This window comes from Eptesicus fuscus, chromosome 6 (assembly GCF_027574615.1).
Source record: "Eptesicus fuscus isolate TK198812 chromosome 6, DD_ASM_mEF_20220401, whole genome shotgun sequence".
In the NCBI taxonomy this organism is placed as follows: Eukaryota; Metazoa; Chordata; class Mammalia; order Chiroptera; family Vespertilionidae; genus Eptesicus; species Eptesicus fuscus.
The window spans coordinates 69,504,831-69,525,382 of record NC_072478.1 but is presented as its reverse complement, the minus strand read 5'-3'; the positions used below and the strand labels follow the sequence as shown (position 1 = coordinate 69,525,382).

Below are 20,552 nucleotides of genomic sequence, written 5' to 3'. Positions count from 1 at the left end.
AAGGTAGGGATGAGTCCCATTAGTTAGGTAGGGTGGCATGTAGAAGTAAGATAATATAAGGTATGGTGAACCACTGTCTTTGCTTGTTAAGTAAAAATACATTTAAGCCGAAACCGGTTTGGCTCAGTGGATAGAGCGTTGGCCTGCAGACTCAAGGGTCCCAGGTTCGATTCCGGTCAAGGGCATGTACCTTGGTTGCTGGCACATCCCCCGTGGGGGGGTGTGGAGGAGGCGGCTGATTGATGTTTCTCTCTCTTTGATGTTTCTAGCTCTCTATCCCTCTCCCTCTCTGTATAAAAAAATCAATAAAATATATTAAAAAAATACATTTAAGATAAAATTAATAAATGGAATTTTCCTTTCTCTATTCATAGACCAGGTTAATAGCCATATGATTTTTGTTGTTGACATAGTAAAACTCTACATCTTACTAGTATTAATTTAAATTATTATAACTTTTGATATTAAATGTATTATTTTATTAAGAGGAATTTCTAATATCTTACACAAACATATATACATTGACTTTTAAATGAGTTCCTATGATCCTATCTAATAAAAGAGTAATATGCAAATTGACCATTACTCCAATACACAAGTTGGCTGTACCCATGTGATCAAAGATGGCTGCCCCCATGTGGACACAAGATGGCCAGCAGGGAAGGGCAGTTGGGAGGGATCAGGCCAGCAGGGGAGGGCAGTTGGGAGGGACCAGGCCTGCAAGGGAGGGCAGTTGGGAGGGACCAAGCCTGCCAGGGAGGGCAGTTGGGGGTGATCAAGCCTGCAGGAGAGGGCAGTTAGTGGTGACCAGGCCAGCAGAGGAGGGAAGTTGGGGATGACTGGGCCTGCAGGGAAGGGCAGGGCAGTTGGGGGGGGACCAAGACCTACAGGGGAGAGCAGTTGTGGAGGGGGGGGGACCAAGCCTCCAGAGGATGGCAGTTAGGGGTGACCAGGCCTGCAGAGCAGGGCAGTTAGGGGCAATCAGGCTGGCAGGGGAGCAGGTAGATATCAATCTGGCTGGCAGGGGAGTGGTTAGGGGGTGATCAGGCTGGCAGGCAGAAGCAGTTAGGGGCAATCAGGAAGGCAGACAGGTGAGCAGTTGGGAGCCAGCAGTCCTGGATTGTGAGAGGATGTCTGACTTCCCGTCATGACATGCAGTCAGACATCCCTCGAGGGGTCCCAGATTGGAGAGGGTGCAGGCTGGGCTGAGGGACACACACCCCCGTGTATGAATTTCGTGCACCGGGCCTCTAGTATTATATAAGACTAGAGGCCCGGTGCACGAAATTCATTTCGGGGGGAGTTCCCTCAGCCTAGCCTGCACCCTCTCCAAACCGGGACCCCTCGGGGGATGTCCAACTGCCAGTTTAGGCCCGATCATCGGGCCTTAACCGGCAGTTGGACATTCCTCTCACAATCCGGGACTGTATTGTATCCCCCCGCTCCCCACGTCCCGTGTGGTTCAGGGTTCAGGTTCAGGGTTTGGGTTCTGGAGGAGGCTGCACGCAAATGAAAGAGACTAGAAAATATTAATTTGGAAATATTGGGGGCCAGGCTGGAGCCCAGCTCAAGACCAAGAACTCCGCTTTTCTCTGGCCTTGCGATCCCTTTTATTCGGGTTTGGGATCCACCCATAGCTCTTAGGCAGGCAATTCCAGTAATAGCTCCATGATAGCCCATCAGCAAGGATTTACATAAGACTAAAAGGTGGAAGTTGCTTCAGCTCCCTTTGTCTCAACTAGACAGTAGGTGCTTGGCTCTGACCCTTGCCAGAGCCTTCAAGGTTAACCAGCCTTCCGGACTCCTTGTCCACTTCTTTCTGCTAGTGAAGGCAATGGGCAGCTTCCAACACGGGACCACTGGCTCCTAACTGCTCACCTGCCTGTCTGCCTGATCGTTCCTAACTGCACCCCCTGCTGGCCTGGTCACCCCCAACTGCCCCCCTGCCAGCCTAGTTGCCCCCAACTCTCCCCCCTCACTGGCCTGGTTGCCCCTTACTGCCCCCCCCGCCAGCCTGGTTGTCCCCAACTGCCCCACTCTGCTGGCCTGGTCGCCCCTAACTGCCCCCCCCCCAACCAGCCTGGTTGCCCCTTACTGCCCCCCATACCAGCCTGGTCTCCCCCAACTGCCCCCCCCCCCCCCACCGCCGGCCTGGTCACCCCTCACCGCCCCCCTCTGCCGGCTTGGTCACCCCTTACTGCCCCCCTCTGCTGGCCTTGTCGCCCCCAACTTCCCCCCCTGGGGGCCTGGCCGCCCCATGCAGCCTGCTGCTCGGTCGTTTGGTCACCCCTCACCAATCCCCCTGCCGGCCTGGTCACCCCACGCAGCCTGCTTGTTCAGTTGTTTGGTTGCCCCTCACTAACTTCCCTGCCAGCCTAGTCGCCCAACGCAGCCTGTTTGGTTGTCCGTTCGGTTGCAATGGTCGCTTAGGCTTTTATATATATATATGTGTGTATATATATATATATATATATAGATAGATAGATAGATAAATTTGACATCTGATATCATTATTGAGTCTAATACTTTTTAGTATAAATTTCCATTAAAATTTAAAGAAGACTACTTTAAATATTTAATTAATTTTACCTATTATTATTATGTATTTTTTAATACTCACCCAAGGATATTTTTTCCATTGATTTTTAGAGAGAGTGGAAGGGAGAAGGAGAAACAGAAACACCGATGTGAGAGAGACACATTGATTGGTTGCCTCTTGCATGCCCCCTGACCAGGTCTGGGAGTCTGCAACTGAGGTACATGCCCTTGACTGGAATCAAACCTGGGACTCTTCAGTTCACAGGCCAATGCTCTATCCACTGAGCCAAACTGGATAGAGCTACCTATTATTATTATTATTGTTATTACTGTTTTTATTTTTAATTCTCACCTGAGGAGTGAGGATATTTTTTCTATTGGATTTTAGAGTGAAAGGAAGGGTGGGGAGAGAGAGACACACAGAGAAACATCGACATAAGGAGCTTTTACCTATTGAGGTTAAAATAAAATAAAGATACCAAAGGATAGGTACACTAATTATAGGAACACAATTTTGAAATCAACAACCAGACCATACAAATTAGCAGTACAACAAATAAACAATCAACAAAAATAACTGACTGTAAATTCTTACAAGGCCAAGTCTGTGTTTTGTTCATCAGAGTCTAGAACAGAGTCTGACACACAATAGACACTCTGTGGGTATTTAATGAATAAAACAACAGGAAAAATGGTCAACCCTATTACACTTAAGAAATTCAATTAAATGAGATGGCATCCTCCAGTTACCAATTATCAAGCTGTCCCCCCTATCACCCCCAAAAAAGACAGAAACAAGGAGGGAGAGAAAGAGATAAAAAGAAATACACAGTCCAGCTGGTGTGGTTCAGTGGTTGAGGGTCAACCTATGAACCAGGAGGTCACAGGTTCAATTCTCAGTCAGGGTACATGCCCAGGTTGCAGGCTCAATCCCAGTAGGGGGCATGCAGGAGGCAGCCAATCAGTGATTCTCTCTCATCATTGGTGTTTATCTCTCCCTCTCCTTTCCTCCCTGAAATCAATAAAAATATATTTTAAAAATATACAGGATAGGGTACAATTAAATAGTCAAGCATACATTTCTCATAGGAGGATATAAGATAGTGTAAAATCTACATAGAAAAAAATCTAGAAGGAAATGTATCCTCATTGTTGGATGTGTGGGTAGTGGAATAACAGGTGATGTTTCTCTCTTTAATCTTCTACAGTTTCTTTAATCACCTTTTAATATTTCAGTATAAGAGTTCTTTTTAGTTATAAATGAAAAATTCATTTTTGACTGGTGTTAGAATTTTTACAATTTGTTTTCTGAATTTCACTTAATTTTAATTTCTGTCTCCCATCCTGATAACTTTAGATTTAATTCAGGACTGGTCTAGTGATAATGCTCCAGACATTTTTTCATTTGTTCCGTATACATGGAATTTTAAAATAATGTTTCATCAATTTGAAATGATTTGGGCTGCTAATCAACACAACTGGATTGACTGTTCCACTAAACAACAGGAAAATGGTAAGAACTTGTAAAAAATTAGGTTGAGTATTTTGTTCATTAAGACAAATGCCAACAAATTGATATTGATTATATAGTTGTGATAGATACTGGAATTTTTCCCATTATTTTGTGAGACTCTCAGTGAAGTATTTCAGAGTTTGTACTGGACTAAACATATAGTCTTAAACTTAATTTTGTTTAGGTATATATTTAAGGCAATTTTTATTTAAAAATTTATTGAAGTTAAAAGTAATTTTTTTTCTTTTTTTATAGTATATCTGGCAGCCTGTGGAGAAACACTAAATATTGATTTCTCTTTGCCGTTTACGGACTTTGTTCCAGTTACGTGTAATACCAAGTTCTCCCTAAGAGTACGTATAGTTGGATGCATTATTTATCCCACAAGGTTTGTTAGTAAGTTGGATTTCCCAAAGCTTACCCCACCCCTTCTCAGCACCCCCGCCCCCCCCGCCCCCAACCTCATCCCTCTACCTCTGTCCCCTGGGCACCCGGAAATAGTTTAGCTTTCCTCCATTGCTCACTAACGTTTGTGGCACAGAATGGCCCTTGTCTCTTTTTTGTAGTTGACTATAGTGTTCTGCCATTCGCCTGAGTTTTCCAGCTTTCCCAAGGAAGTGGGGCAATAAGGAAACAATTCTGAGTTGATTATTTCTTAACCTTTGAGGCTGATCTATGTTCTTTTAAGCACCCCTTCTAGCTGTAATGTTTACTATGTTTATGCACTAGATTTTATACTTCCCTATATGTCATTCCTCATTGTAACCATAAACTCAAGCAATAGCCACAAATAACTTTCTTCTTTTTATCTAAAAGCCAGCTTGTATGCAGTCAGAATTTTGTGAAATGCCTAATTTGAGGGCACAAGCAGTCAGTAGTAGTTGTAGTATCGATGGAGGTTATGTGATAAAAAATAACAACAATAATAAAAGCAGCTAATACCTGTTAATCATTTTGTATGTGCCAGACACTATTTCCAGTGCTCATCTGTAGTCACTCATTTTATTCTGAGAACAACCCTCTTGAGGCAGGTGTTATTATTATCTGCATTTATGGACTAGGACAGTGGTCAGCAAACTGCGGCTTGTGAGCCACATGCGGCTCTTTGGCCCCTTGAGTTTTTAGCAAAGGCCAGCTTAGGAGTACCCTAATTTAAGTTAATAACCATGTACCTACCTATATAGTTTAAGTATAAAAAATTTGGCTCTCAAAAGAAATTTCAATCGTTGTACTGTTGATATTTGGCTCTGTTGACTAATGAGTTTGCCGACCACTGGACTAGGAGACTGAGGAGCCGAGTTTAGTAACTAGTTATGTAGCTAGTGAGTGGCCGAGGTGGAATTTGAACCCAGGCAATAGGGCTTAGGGTTCTACTCTACTGTGCTGCTTATTAAGAAACCAGGCATCAGGATGAAAAAAGATTAGGGAACCTACTAATAAAAGGACAGAAGTGAAGCTGAATGAAGATCCTTTGATACACCAATTCAGAATTCCTAAAAGTCAGTTGAAGAATCAAGAGTTATTAGAATCAAAAGAGACAATCATGTTTTTAAAAAATATATATTTTATTGATTTTTTTTACATAGAGGAAGGGAGAGGGATAGAGAGTTAGAAACATCGATGAGAGAGAACCATCGATCAGCTGCCTCCTGCTCACCTCCTACTGGGGATGTGCCCACAACCCAGGTACTTGCCCTTGACCGGAATCGAACCTGGGACCTTTCAGTCGGCAGGCCGATGCTCTATCCACTGAGCCACACCGGTTAGGGCGAGACAATCATGTTTTAAAAATTAGTAAAAATACAGAACATATTCCACCTGAGCTTATATTAGTGAGACAATTTTCTATATTTTACTGAATTACATGTGAAATATTCATGTTTACCCATTGAAGATATCTTTTTTTTTGTTTTTGTTAATCCTTACCTGAGGATATTTTTTTCCCATAGATTTTTAGACAGAGTGGAAGGGAGGGGGAGAGACAGAGGGAGAGAAACATCGATGTGAGAGACATATAGATTGATTGCCTCCTGCATAGGGTTGAGCCTGCAACTGAGGTATGTGCCCTTGATCAGAATCAAACCTGGGATCCTTCAGTCTGTGGGCCAAAACTCGATCCACTGAGCCAAACCAGCTAGGGCTGAAGATAATCTTTTTACTGTTTTGTGGAAACTATACTGTTTATTATCCTAACTTTTTTCTTAACATTGTAATCAGAATGTAGTTTTACTCTGTAAAATCTTACTCCAGTTATTTATCTGACTGTTCAATGTTAAATCTGCCATTTGGAATTTATGGTTTCTTTTTTAAAAAAAATTATTCTCAAGATTATTACGGAGAGGTTTGGCTGAAAATAGTAACTTAACATGTTTATGTACCTATTTTATTACTGTGGGTTATTATAAATTATTTTTTAGGGAGAAGATGTTGATCTTCATCTGTTTCTACCAGATTGTCACCCTAGTAAATATTCATTATTTATGCTGGTAAAGAATTGCCACCCAAATAAAATGACTCATGACACTGGTCTTCCTGCTGAGTGTCAGAGCAGCCAGAAAACAGTTAAACCCAAATGGCGGAACCTTACTCAAGAAAAGTGAGTACCTAACAGGAGGGACTTAAGTATCTTGTGTTTTTATGTGGAAAAACTATTCTTCAGAGTCTTTCCAAGAATAATAATAACTTTGATTATCTGTACCTGTTGTGTGTATATAATGAAAGGAATAAGTACCTGACTAGAAACTTTATTTATTCTTTACCTTTAAAGGGCTGGTTGGGTTGAATGTTGGACTGTCCCAAGTGTCATGCTTACAATTGATTATACATGGCATCCAGTTTACCCACAGAAAGCAGATGAGCAGCTAAAACAATCATGTAAGTGTTTTTTATATAATTTGTACTTTGAAACATCTGGTGTTATTACTGATATTCATCAAAGATACAAAAAAATGCATCTGTTCTTTTGACATAATTGTATACATTAAAATATTTTAAGGATTTTGGTATAATTATAGCTAACTTTCATTGAGCATTTACTATGTATAAACTAGTAGGCCAAGCTGTTTCCTGGCTTGCATTATCTCATTTGATCCTTACAACAACTATGAGCTAGATATTGACATTATAATTGTAGAGTTAAGGAAATATGCTCAGAAAAAGCAATTACCTAATTTTCTCAGGTCTGTCCCTCTAGAAGCAGCAGAGCTGAAATAACAACAATGTGTATGTCAAACTATATATTTAAAGTACTTGATTTTGGAAGTGTTAGTTTCTTTAATGCATTTGATAACTACCATAGTTATCCTGAAGCTTATGCACCTTATAATTGGGGTCCAAAATGGAATTAGAGTCAGTGATTACTCCTTTGTATTATTCCAGTGAGTTACGTCTTAAAGAATAGTTTTCAAAATTGTTCCTATGTATGGAGCTTGGTAACATCGCATTGTATTTGAATAGCTGTTTAAAGGAAAACAACTGTACTTTAATGCCCAAGTATAGTTAAAACCTAATAATGACCCAAATTTATGTTGCAGGGACTTGACGTTAACAGAAATTTTTCATTGATTCTGTGCAGTCTGATTCATGTATTTCTGCACATATTTCAACGAAGTCTATTTTGCATTCTTATTAGTTTTTCAGGTTTGTTTTCATTATATGCTATATGTATTATATCACAGTTAATTGCTTTCATATTTGCCTTGAAGAACTTCTAAGAGGCCCTTTCCTCCCATCACCAAACTTTTTGTTTCTGAATTTATCCCAGTGTCAGAAATGGAAGAAACAATGCTGTCTGTATTGAGGCCATCCCAGAAGACGTCAGACCGAGTCGTTTCTTCTCCCTCTACTTCTTCCCGCCCACCTGTTGACCCCTCTGAGCTGCCACCTGATAAACTGCATGTGGAGATGGAACTTTCTCCAGACTCTCAGATAACTCTCTATGGACCACTATTAAATGCTTTTTTTTGTATAAAGGTATGATTTTTTTAAAAGAACTTGCATATTTTTAAACTAGAGGCCCAATGCATGAAGATTCATGCAAGAATGGGCCTTCCTTCCCCTGGCTGCCGGTACCGCCTTCACTCGGCCGGAGCACCTTTTCGCTCTGGCCTGGAGCCGCCTTTCCGCCTTCCCACGCTGCCCAGAAGCCTGGAGCGGCTGGGGCAATGCAGGACGCCTGCGTCGTCGCCATGGTGATGATGCAAGCGCCCCGCCCTGCCCCCGGCCACTCGGTGCCTGAGTATGCAAATTAATCTGCCATCTTTGTTGGGTTAATTTGCATACTCACTCCTGATTGGCTGGTGGATGTTGTGAAGGTATGGTCAATTTGTATCTTACTCTTTTATTAGTGTAGATGTATGCAAAGCAGTTATTATCTAATTGAAATTGAGACCATTTGCAATAGCCAATTGGATGATTTAAAGTGTTGAGAATATATTATATATGTTGAGAATAGATTATATATTTTATATATATGTATATATGTACATATATACATATATATATGTATCCTATATAATAAAAGCCTAATATGCTAAGTGTCCGGTTGTCTGTTCAACCAATCAAAGCGTAATATGCTAATGATATGCTAAGGTCACTCAACTGTTCGCTATGATGTGCACTGACCACCAGGGGGGCAGAGAGTCAACAGGTTTACCAGTCGCTATGACATGCACTGACCACCAGGGGGCAGATGTTTCAACTGGTAGGTTAGCTTGCTGCTGTGGTTCTGCCGATCAGGACTGAGACAGGCTGGACACGCCCTGGAGCCCTCTCTTGGCCCCTCCCCCAGCCAGCCCCACCCCCGGTCAGCCCCCAACACCCTGATTGGGGATGGGGCCGGCCGGCCAACTGCCTGTGGCCCCTTACTCCAGCTGGCCCCACCCCTGATGGATCCCCATCAGGGCAGGCCAGCCGGACCCCACCCATGCACAAATTTATGCACTGGGCCTCGTGTGTGTGTGTGTATGTGTGTGTGTGTGTGTGTGTGTTTGTGTACACACTAGATGCCCAGTGCATGACATTCATGCACTGGGGGGGGGGGGATCCCCTCAGTCTGGCCTGCGCCTGGGTAGTGGACCTAAGCCGGCAGTCGGACATCCCCTGAGGGGTCCTCAGCGCTGCTGCTGCTGCGTTCATCAGCCATGAGCCTGGCTTCTGGCTGAGTGGCAACCCCCCCACCCCGTGTGAGTGCATTGACCACCAGGGGTCAGCCTCTGCATTGAGCGTCTGCCCCCTGGTGATCCGTGTGCATCATAGCAACTGGTCGTTCTGCCGTTTGGTCGATTTGCATATTAGCCTGTTATTATGTAGGATAGTATAGATAGTACTAGATTAATTATAAAATTATTTATTAAAGTAGTGTACTCCTCAGTTTGTCATTGTTTTGAACATTTAGCATGTTCTAGGAGTAGTGCTAGCTGCTAGAGATAGAAATATTGCATCTGCTCTCAAGGAGAAAAGTTAGGAGGGATAAAGCAGGATGGACATGGGTGGACAAAATTTTAACACATTGTACTTAATGTAGTAATATAAGTACAAGTTAATCTTTTATCTGAGGGTAATCGGTACCAGGAAAAGTCTACCTCAAGTGAAACCATTAAAAACGGACAACTTTATTTCATGGTAATTAATCAAAGGTTTGTTTGGAGCTCCATCTTAACAATTGAAGCAAATATATGTAAATAAGTTTATTTCAGAATATCACAAATTTAGGTTCTGAAGAAATATGCACTATTTTTTGAGTAAGGACTAAATCAAGTATTGATTAATTTTGGTGTAATTCTTTCACTGAACTTGAATGACTACAGTGTGAGAGCACTTAGAGGTTGGTGTCTTTAACATGATTATGAAGAGAGGCTACTTTAAGAACAATGGGTGAGGACTTCATCAGTTTTCTAGATGTCACTCTTATTCTTTTGATATTCAGCTCATACTTTTAAAATGTCACCAGAAGTCATCAGTAATTTTTACTGATTTATTCTTCTTCATAGGTAACTAAGCCTTCCAGATCCTTACTTATCACTGAGAGGTTTACCGGAGACTTGAGCAGTTATCCATTGAAACTGACATTATTGTCATGAAATTTTGCATTTTCCCAAGATTTTTCAAATTTACTTTGGTTGTTTACTACATCTGACAAACAAAGAGAGATTAATTATCCAAACCCTAACACTCATGAGCAGTAGCGTTCCATGTGTGAGTCTAGTTTCATCAGTGCTTCCTTACACACTTCCTTTTGTGATCTCATTGCTGCAGAGGCTGGGATAGCAAATGCTTAGCTAGCAGAACCCATAACACACAAGGTTCTGGGAAGGTCTGGGATGATCAGGGCTGGGCAGGGAAAGACAGTCAAGGTTTGCTAGCCAAGACTGGGAGGAGAAGTGCTAGTTGAATGGTTTAGAAGGTACCTAAAATCTCATGTCAAGCAGATTCTAAGTAGGACCTGTATTATTTAGAGGCAGGAAACAGAAGAAAAAGTGCTGGTGTTGTGAGTCAGTAGTTTGGGATTTTTATAGTCCAGGCACTATATGAAAAGATAGTAATTGACCTGATGTCTGGAATCCTAGCCAGAAAACAAATGTCAATAACCAGAATGCAGAATTTACCAAACATTGATTTGTTTCTAATATTGAACAAATATAGTTAACAGTGTTAACAGGAATATTTTAACAACTTTTGCTTAATACTGACAGATCAAATAGACAAAATACAAAATAAATGGGAAGAAAAATATTTTAATTAAAAATAAAATCTGATGCAAAGAAACAGAATATTATTAGTAGTGGGAACACTAATCATCATCATAAAAGGCTAATATGCAAATGGTCATCACGCCATCACACTGTCATAGCAGGGACCTGAGGCTGTGTGGCATCGGGCCAGGGAGGGGGACCTGAAGCCATGCCCCGACGAGGCCATGCCCCCTGCTCTAGCACTGGGCTGGGGGACCTGTGGTCGTGCCCCGCGCCCCCTGCCCCAGTGCCAGGATGTGAGACTGCGTCCCCCACCCGGCGGGGCTTGACAGGGGTGGGGCCAGCCAGGTCTTGGTGTTGCCCAATGGGGGTGGGGCCAGCTGGACACTTCTATTATAGAGAAAGGGCAAATAGCAATATTAAAGTATTTCCTCTAATTAGTTCCCTTTTAATGTGCATGAGTTTTGTGCACCGGGCCACTAGTTAATGCATAAGAAACCAGGATGAACTATGTGAAAGGAAGTTTTGGTAACTGTTTTATAACACATGTTTTTGTTAGCAATAACCAAAATTGGACATTCTTATTAAACTGTTAAAACATTCCTGATAAATATTCTAACTGGAATATATGAATTGTAGTATTTAGCTAGTTGGATTTAGCCAAATTGATTTTCAGCGAAGTGATCTGCTTCCCCCAAATGATGTCTCTGAGTATTATTTGCTCTACACTCTGAGAAGTACAGTTGACAACTGTTGAACCTTTTAAATCTTCAAAGATTTCTTCTGGGATGTAGGTTGCAAGTTTTTGCTATAATTGGAGGTGGTATTATCATGAAGCTTTACTACATAAACTTCTGTAACTTTGGGTGTTTGGTTTTTTTTTTTGCTATAGAATATTTACTTGATAAGCAGCCAAGTAAGCATATGCCTTAAATATGTGCATCCTGTTTTCCATTTTAAGGAAACAGACCAGATGCTTTTAATGAAATAAAATAGGTTAGGGAAATGCTTAGTTTATAAACTTGAGGCTGTAAGGTGAGAAGTTATTGTTACATATCTCTTTTGATAGCCATTTGTTCTTAATATTTATAGGAAAACTACTTTGGGGAAGATGACATGTATATGGATTTTGAAGAGGTTATTTCAAGTCCGGTTCTGTCCCTGTCAACATCATCCAGCTCTGGATGGACTGCAGTCGGAATGGAAGGTGATAGAAAGGAAAATGAAAGTTCAGCCAAGTCAATTCATCCGCTGTCCTTGCGTCCATGGGATATTACCGTTCTTGTAAATTTGTACAAAGTTCATGGGCGTCTGCCTGTTGTAAGTGTTTACTTATCAAAATAGTCTGGAATATCATGTGAAATTGACCCAGCATAGGAAACTCTATGTATGTGGGCACACACATATAATTATAGAAAAATTCAGATTAAAAACTTCTAAATTTATCCTTTTATCTCTATAAAGCTAGCTTATTTTCTTCAGAATGTGATTACTTGATCATTTATAATTTTACTCTTTCTCCTTTCACTTGCGTTTCTTCTTTGTTGTTCTGTGTGACCAGAACATTTTGATATATATACAGTTAGCTTGAAGGATATTCTAGGATTTTACATTTTGTTAGTCTTCATCTCCAACTCCAGACCTCATGGGGCCTCATGGTGGACCTATTACAAAATCAAGATTCAGGCTTGACCTGGAGGTGGAATTGTGCTCCTGCAGTTTTGGATCCAGCATTGAATCCTGTTTCACTCCAAAGATGACTGTGGGCCTGTTGGGGCTGACTAGGAACAGGATTATATTCACCAAAGAACCCATGGCCATTGGAGCCAGGCCAGATGTGGTGGGGTGGCCCTGAGCTTTAGGCTGCCTACCGGCTCCATGCTGTGTACCTAGGGCTGCACAGCAGAGAGGCCACCTCTGTGCTTAGTGGACCTAATGTCCTTACTGGGGTACCAGTGACTTGTATTTATCAGTAAAGCACTGTTTCTCTTTTTAAAATTCAAAATCTCTTAATCATATAAATACAGTTTTTATTTTCTTGTACTTTCCTGGTCTTCGCCTTTTTCTATATTTTGATTATGGGGTTTTGTTTGACTTTAGCATGGAACTGCCGATGGTCCTGAGTGTCCCACAGCTTTCTTGGAAAGACTGTGTTTTGAAATGAAAAAAGGATTTAGAGAGACCATGCTGCAGCTTGTGCTGTCACCCCTGAGTGTGTTCGTCAGTGACAACTATCAGGTAACGTGAAAGTGAGTCGTGGTAGAGACTTAGAAATTTCTTGTTACTCTTTATAGGGTGAAAACAATGTGTTAGCTTCAGTGCATGGAGTCTACAGCTCTGTAAACTAGAGACGTTTCATTTAACCATAGTAAGAAGTTTTGTATGTGTGTATGGATGTATGAGAGTTTTTCAAGAACCTGTTTCATTTTCTTTCTGCTTTCCCTGTTTATGTGGTCCCAGACAATTATATATTATATCTATTGTTTTTAGAAATGGAAATAAATACTTCATAACTTTCTCATTTATTTATGGAAGGGGAAAAATGTAGAAAATATTGGTGGATTCTGCTGACAATCACAACCTAAGTATTACTATTAACCAGTACCATAAATCTTCAAAACATGCATATCTGCATGGCCAATGATTTATTCTTTTCATCTGACATACCTACAAGATACTTTGTTAATGCTTTCACTGTATCCCTGGGGCTGTTTTGGAAGAGAGCCAATGACATTCATCACATGGGAATAATTTATATTCCTGGGTGGATTATCACTTCATAATTATTACTTTTTAATGTCAGATGGCTTCTCTTTCTACCGTTACTTTAGGGCTTTTTTCTACTTTTAGAAATATAAATGAATTAATACAAGGCCAGGTAAATATGTAGGTGGGAAGGTGAACCTGATACCTCAGATTATCAATGGATGGTGGATTCTGTGTAGTAATTGATCGTCTTGTTTCTAATAGCATACCTCCTTTTCACTGTTTTGCCATAAATGATTATATTTTCCTACATAGAATTTTAATTTATATTTTCATATATACATTGTAGCTGAAACTAACACTACATTCTTCTTTTGCCTCAAAATGTGCTTCCTTTTTAAAAATTTTATTTCAAAATAATAATAGATTCACAGGAAGTTGCAAAGTTAGTACAGTGAGTTCCTGTATACCTTTCCCCCAGTTTCCCCATGTTGACCTTGTACATAATTATAGTGCAATATCAAACCAGGAAGTTGACAGTGGTGCAATGGGTGTGCATATTGTGTGTCTACTCACCCCATATAGATTGTCACTGAAATTAGGATGCAACACTGTGCTATCATCAGAAAGATCTCACTTGCACAACACTTTTATTTTAGCTTGCTGCAGGAACCTTAAAAACAACTCTTGTTCTCTAATTAGTGGATCATTAGAATTGGTTGATGTATTTTTTTAAATTCTGAGGGGTGAGTGTGTGGAGAGGAAGGCGATCTCCTTGTTTTCAATCTATTGAGGAAATTAATAAGGGTGAAGGGAAGTATCTCCTGATGGCTGAGTTCTGAAAATCTTAGCTGAATATCTGGTTTCTTATGAATACCTGGTGACACTTGAAGTTTTATTTCCATCACTACATTCTCAAAAGACTGGACCAGATATAAAAAACATTTTATTGAGCTCATTATGAGAGGTCAAGTCCCACAGACTGGACTTTCCCCACCCCTGATCTAAAGCGATGGATGGATTATTGTGTCCGACTTAGGAAACTACACATTCTACTTCATGGTCATCTTTTGATGCATATTGGTTTCCTTGGGCTCCTGTAGCAAAGTATCCCACTTTGGGTGGCTTGAAACAACAGAAATTTATTCTCTCACAGTTCTAAAGCCTAGAGGTCTGAACCCAGGTGTTGGTGGGCCATGTTCTCTCTGAGAGCTGCAGGTGAGGATATGCTTTGCCTCTTCCAGCTTTTGCTGGTTGCTAGCAGTCCTTGGCATTACTTGTCTTGTAGACACTTCACTCAAGTTCTGCTTCCATATTCATGTGGCATTCATGTGTCTGTGTGTCCCCATTTTTCTCTTACTAAGACATGTCTAAGAGGGAATCCCTAATCCAATGAAATCTCATTTTGACTTGATTACATCTGCTAAGACCCTATCCTGTGTCCAAATAAAGTCACATTCACAGGTACATGGGCTTGGGACTTGAACATACCTTTTGGGGGATACCATTCACCCCATTACATGATACAAGCTGTAATACAAACTTAGAATATAACCTTTATTAGTGTACTAGGTAGGCTACACCTTTAGGACAGACCCATTTCCACATGTATTTTTAAGCTTAAAAAAAACTATGAAAAATTTTATACTGAGAATTATGGAATCTCTGTGCCAGAAAAGATCTTTACTGACCATTCTCCCCTACTCCCTCAGATAAAGCAAGGAAACTGAGACCTGGAAAAGTTAGGTGATTTTACATATGGTTAAACAACTTAGATGAAAATAAAATAAAACATTTATTAGAAATTCTAGAGGTGTATTATAGTCATAATTTGAAACTTCCTTCTAAGAAGTCCTTATGAATTAGATTTTTTAGCCCTTTTCCTTAAAACAATTTTTAAGGACACATTTCCACAAATGTGTTGAAACAAGGAACACTAACTGTAAGTTGGCCTGCACACACACACTGAGAAGGCTGCCATAGTAAAACTCGCTTGGGAAATACCTGTGAACTGTCTCAGTGTATAGCTGTGTGTTGGTGTCTCTAAGACCTGCTGTGAGGTCATCTGTGCAGATACTCGGTCAGTAGTATCTGCTTTTGTGGTCACCCAGTTAGGTGCAGTGGGATACTTGATGACCAAGGCAGAAATGGTCTTTACCCTAGTCAGCTGGTGGATAGATAAATATGGAGGGAATTACCATTAAGATAAATACTTTCAAGTGTAAAAAGTGTTGCAAGGAGAAGTGTGAGGTGCATGGTAGCATATCATGGTCTTGATACAAGAACATAATAAAATATGCCTTTACTAACAAAATCTATATGGAAGACGGCTTCCTGCCTAGTTCTTCATTTTATGGTCTTAATGATCTTTATTGTTCCCTGTTATTTTCTTCTTTTTAGTATTTTAATCTCATGATTCCTGCCTTCCCGCAAGACATTGGCCTGTTATATTTCCTGCCAGTTAAAGTCTGGGTTTCTTTTTCTTCCTTAAGGCAGGGACCACTCAGAGAGCGACGTTTTTTGTAGGACTTTGCTGTCTTGCTTTGTAGCTGGGCTCTCATGGGTACTGTCACTGGAGAAGCTTTACTCAGACTTTCATGGGTAAAAGGCGTGTCAGGAGCTTGTGAATCCTGAAGCCTTATTTTCCTGATAGCATGTTTTTTACTGTTTGTCTCTGGGGAAAAAACAACTAGAAATCATAATGCGATTTTCTTGTATGTATTTCTTACTATCTTGTTCTTGTTTTCAGCAGCGACCCCCTGTAGATGACGCCCTCAAAGAAGGTCATATCAATCTGTCAGGTCTCCAGCTGAGAGCACATGCCATGTTCTCAGCAGAAGGTCTTCCTTTGGGAAGCGATTCCCTAGAATACGCATGGCTAATTGACGTGCAGGCTGGAAGCCTCACAGCTAAGGTCACGGCACCACAGGTACGAGTGTCAGAGTTACCATCGGCTACATTCTTTTCCTTTTCTCCACTCACCCACTGCCCCAAGAGCAAGTTGTTTGAATGTCCGTTGCATTTCCACTAATGACATTCTGATTCCTGAGTCACAATTTTTCTTAGCAATAGATGAATAACAGACAAGTTTCATTTTTCTGAGCCACATGAAACTGATGAGTGTAATGTTATATAGTTCTACATAGTACCTTAAAGAATTTGAAACTTTCTTTGGGAAAAGCTTAGGCTGAGATATATATTGCACATATATGTATTATTAAGCTTATATTATTTGATTCTCCACTGTTGGAATAATCTTCTTTTCCCAGTGTATAGAATAATTTTCTAAAAACTTTGCTTTTTTGTGTATTTCTTAGCATTTATGATATTAAGGATTAGGTAGCATGGTTCTTTACTTGTCATGTCTCAAAGCAAGATACCATCATTTGTACCTGCTATTAGTGATGTGGGGTGCTGGTTTAAAAAATAGATACGAATTTACTGGTGTGTGAGCCTGGTTTAGAGGACTAGTTGAGATCCTTTGGATAATTTGTCCCTCCTTTCACCATCCATCCCACTGTGTCTTTAGAAGACTCGGAGGCCTTAAAGATTATTTACTTCTAGAAATGGACCACTGAAATTTAGTAGAATAGTCATTTTACTGTAACATTTCACCTGTTGAGCCATATCTTTATGATAATATGCATGCTTATCTGGCATTTCAAAAGACTGAAATGTGGCAGAAATGTACATACTCAATTTTAATAAAAAGTTACAGAGTGTGTATGAAACATATAATTGAGAGGTTGGTAGTAGCAACAAGATGAATAATGAATCGAAGTATCTTCTATATCTGAAAGAAATTGTTGGGAGACAGCAAAAATTAAGATTCTAAAAATAGGAAAATGAATGAATTGCAAAGGGATATTTTCTATAGAAATGGATACAAATAAACATAATGGAATGTATAAAAATGGACAAAAAATATTCAGTGCTCTCTGGCCTCATAACTAGCCTGTCCTTATTATCCACCATTTCCTGTCTCTCCATTTACAAGTAAAAACTGAAGCATATAACAAAAGCTTGTTTTCTAATGAGCTATTCCAACCCTGCAAGATTAAACATGATTCCTTTAACCTAAGGATTGCTAGACTCTCACATGTTTATTAATTGCATTTCTTAGAAAATGAAATACTTTCTTCTGCAGTAGAGTCTTGGCATCACTGTTTTCTGTGAGATTCATGATTCCTTAGGTGCTTTTAATGTTTATGCCATTCTTTGTATGTTTTAAAAGTGAAATTCATGTTTTCCAGTAGTTTAAATTATGTACTTTTTAGGGGGGATAATATGTATACCCATGTCTCAGTGTGTTTACTAACTCTAATCAATTATAGAATTTAGGGTTTTTTAAGATCTGAAGATATGATGAAGAGTTGATATATGTTTACTTAAGCTTTTATTTACTTAAACAAACAGAATCTTCAAAGTACCTGATTTCCCCAAATCGTAGTTCAATATGATAATTAAATACTCAAATTTCACACTAAAGCTTGGTTGATTATTAGGAAGAGAATTCTAGGTGTGAGGATTCCAGTTAGTCATATAAGAAGGAAGATATAACCTTGAAGAAAAGTACTTTAGAAGTTGAATTTTTCAGTTGAAATTAATTCATTTTGGCAATGTATTTTGTCATTCATGAATGTAAAGTAACACAAGTTTATAAATGATGTCAAGGTAGAAAAATCATGATATTGACTAACAAGTGGATTATGTAGCAGCATTTGTAAGATGGCGCTTGGTATCTTTCAAGCTATGTTAATATTCTTAATTAGCTTTTGAGCTCCGAGTGCTTGTTTAGTGTGCTAACGTGTTGTCAACCTGTACTGCTTATTTTGCAGCTGGCTAGTCTCTTGGAGTGGGGGCAGACATTTGTTTTTCACGTGGTGTGTCGGGAGTATGAACTGGAAAGACCCAAGTCAGTAATAACATGTCAACATGGACTTGATCGTCGGTTCTGCGAATCCAAGGTATATTGACAAATAAGATAGCAACATCATAAACATTTATGGACTTTTTAAAATGACCGATTGGGATACCAGCTTTAAAGCAAATGCACATAGGCACGAAGTAAACACTATAGTTCAATTTTTTAAATTAATAAAATTACTTTTGCAAATCGTAGCCAGTTGTTATTTAGTTGTAAGTATCTAAAATAGGAGATAATTGCCTGGCCGGTGTGGTCAGTGGTTGAGTGTTGATCTCTGAACCAGAATGTCATGGTTTGATTCCCAGTCAGGGCACATGCTCAGGTTGTGGGCTCAATCTCCCGTAGCGGGTGTGCAGGAGGCAGCCGATCAGTGATTCTCTCTCATCATTGATATTTCTATTTCTCTCTCCCTCTCTCTTACTCTCTGAAATCAATTAAAAAATAAAATATGAGGTAATTATTAAAACACGCATTCACAAATAAATGGAGATATGAAAATTATATATATATATATTTTTAAATATATTTATTTATTGATTTCAGAGAGGAAGGGAGAAGGAGAGAGAGATAGAAACATCAGTAATGAGAGAAAATCATTGATCGGCCACCTCCTGCACACCCCCTACCGAGGATCAAGCCCACAACCCAGGCATGTGCCCTTGGCCAGAATCGAACCTGGGACCCTTCAGTACGCAGGCTGACGCTCTATCCACTGAGCCAAGCCGGCCAGGGCTGAAAATTATCTTATCTCTTACATGTTTGATGTCAATACTCAGATATTATTGCACTGAGACTTTGAGATTGGCTCTATATTTGTGTAGAGAATTAGAAATTGAAGCCAGAGGAAGTTCAGATTCCTTGCGTGACACTGTTTGCAGACTCCTCTCTTCTGCAGTGTGATTAGCAGTGTGGGGCATTTGCCAGTTTTCTTGACTTAATTTATGCTCTTTCCACAACATTGCATGACCTTGACTCGGTCATTACAGCACCTTTAAAACCATGTGCTGTGACAATGACAGGCAGACTATTATTTTGTAGTAAATACTGTTCCTTATGAATTTGGGGGTGGGGAGCATTTGGAGGGGGCAAGGAGAAGTGTGCCCATTTCAGAAAACCCAGAAAACTGAAGTTTCAAAAGAGAAAAATAACTTACCCTATTCTATAATACAGAGATGACTGTTGTTTAGTTTTTCTATTTTCTTTCCTGTGTGTCTTTCTTTATTCTTTTACTATACGAAGTATATTTGTTTGCTAATATATTACTATAATTGAATGTGATTCATCCTGCTTTTAATTTTATGTCCAAAAAAATCTGTAACCCATGCTTATTTACCAATAATAATGGAAATAGCTACAATTTGTGATAAAAATTAGTTTTTCCTGACTAGCCAGTGTGGCTCAGTGGTTGAGTGTTGACCTATGAATCAAAGAGGTTCAATTCCCGGTCAGGGCACATGCCCGGATTGTGAGATTGATCCCCAGTAGGGGGCGATCAATCTGTGATTCTCATCATTGATGTTTCTGTCTTTCTCTCCCTCTTCTTTCCTCTCTGAAATAAATAAAAACATTAAAAAAATTAGTTTTTCCTGTGCTATACACATTGCCAGGCCCCAAGAAATTAATTCCTTAGTCATTTGTCAGCCAGTTAGTTTCTTATGGATAATTCACACATGCTTACAGGAGTCTCCTCCCTTTTTTCTTATTTATTATTATTATATTTTTGTTAATCCTCACCCGAGAGTATTTTTTCCATTTATTTTTAGAGACACAGAGAGAGAAACATCGATGTGAGAAAGACACATTGATTGGTTGCCTCCTGCCTGCAGCCCCATCTGGCACCGGGGATTGAGCCTGCAACTGAGGTACCTGCCCTTGACTAGAATCGACCCTGTGATCCTTCAACCTGAGGACCAATGCTCTAAGTACTGAGTCAAACTGGCTAGGGCCCTTTTTTCTTTTTTAGACTCAAAGCTTTTATGTCACATTCAGTTTTATTGAGGCATAATTTATATGTAACAAATTCACCTTTTTTTAATACCACGTGTAAACAACTCCCCCCCATGGACTGTATATTTCTACAAGTGTGTGTGTATTCAATATATAGGCATGCACATAGGCTCACACATAAATATGTGTATATATATTTTTAAAATAATTCTTTATTGTTGAAAGTATT

The 20,552-nt window shown here is 39.8% G+C and overlaps 1 protein-coding gene across 1 annotated transcript in view; it reads left to right on the top strand.

Moving 5' to 3' along the window:
• BLTP1 (bridge-like lipid transfer protein family member 1) overlaps positions 1-20,552 on the top strand; it is a 179,832-nt gene that overhangs the window by 39,564 nt on the left and 119,716 nt on the right. Inside the window, exons 16-24 of the mRNA XM_054717761.1 lie at positions 3,896-4,051; positions 4,307-4,404; positions 6,469-6,647; positions 6,819-6,925; positions 7,815-8,023; positions 11,836-12,063; positions 12,844-12,981; positions 16,199-16,378; positions 18,288-18,416. Of these exons, the coding sequence (XP_054573736.1) occupies positions 3,896-4,051; positions 4,307-4,404; positions 6,469-6,647; positions 6,819-6,925; positions 7,815-8,023; positions 11,836-12,063; positions 12,844-12,981; positions 16,199-16,378; positions 18,288-18,416 (1,424 nt within the window). The remainder of the gene's footprint in view (positions 1-3,895; positions 4,052-4,306; positions 4,405-6,468; positions 6,648-6,818; positions 6,926-7,814; positions 8,024-11,835; positions 12,064-12,843; positions 12,982-16,198; positions 16,379-18,287; positions 18,417-20,552) is intronic.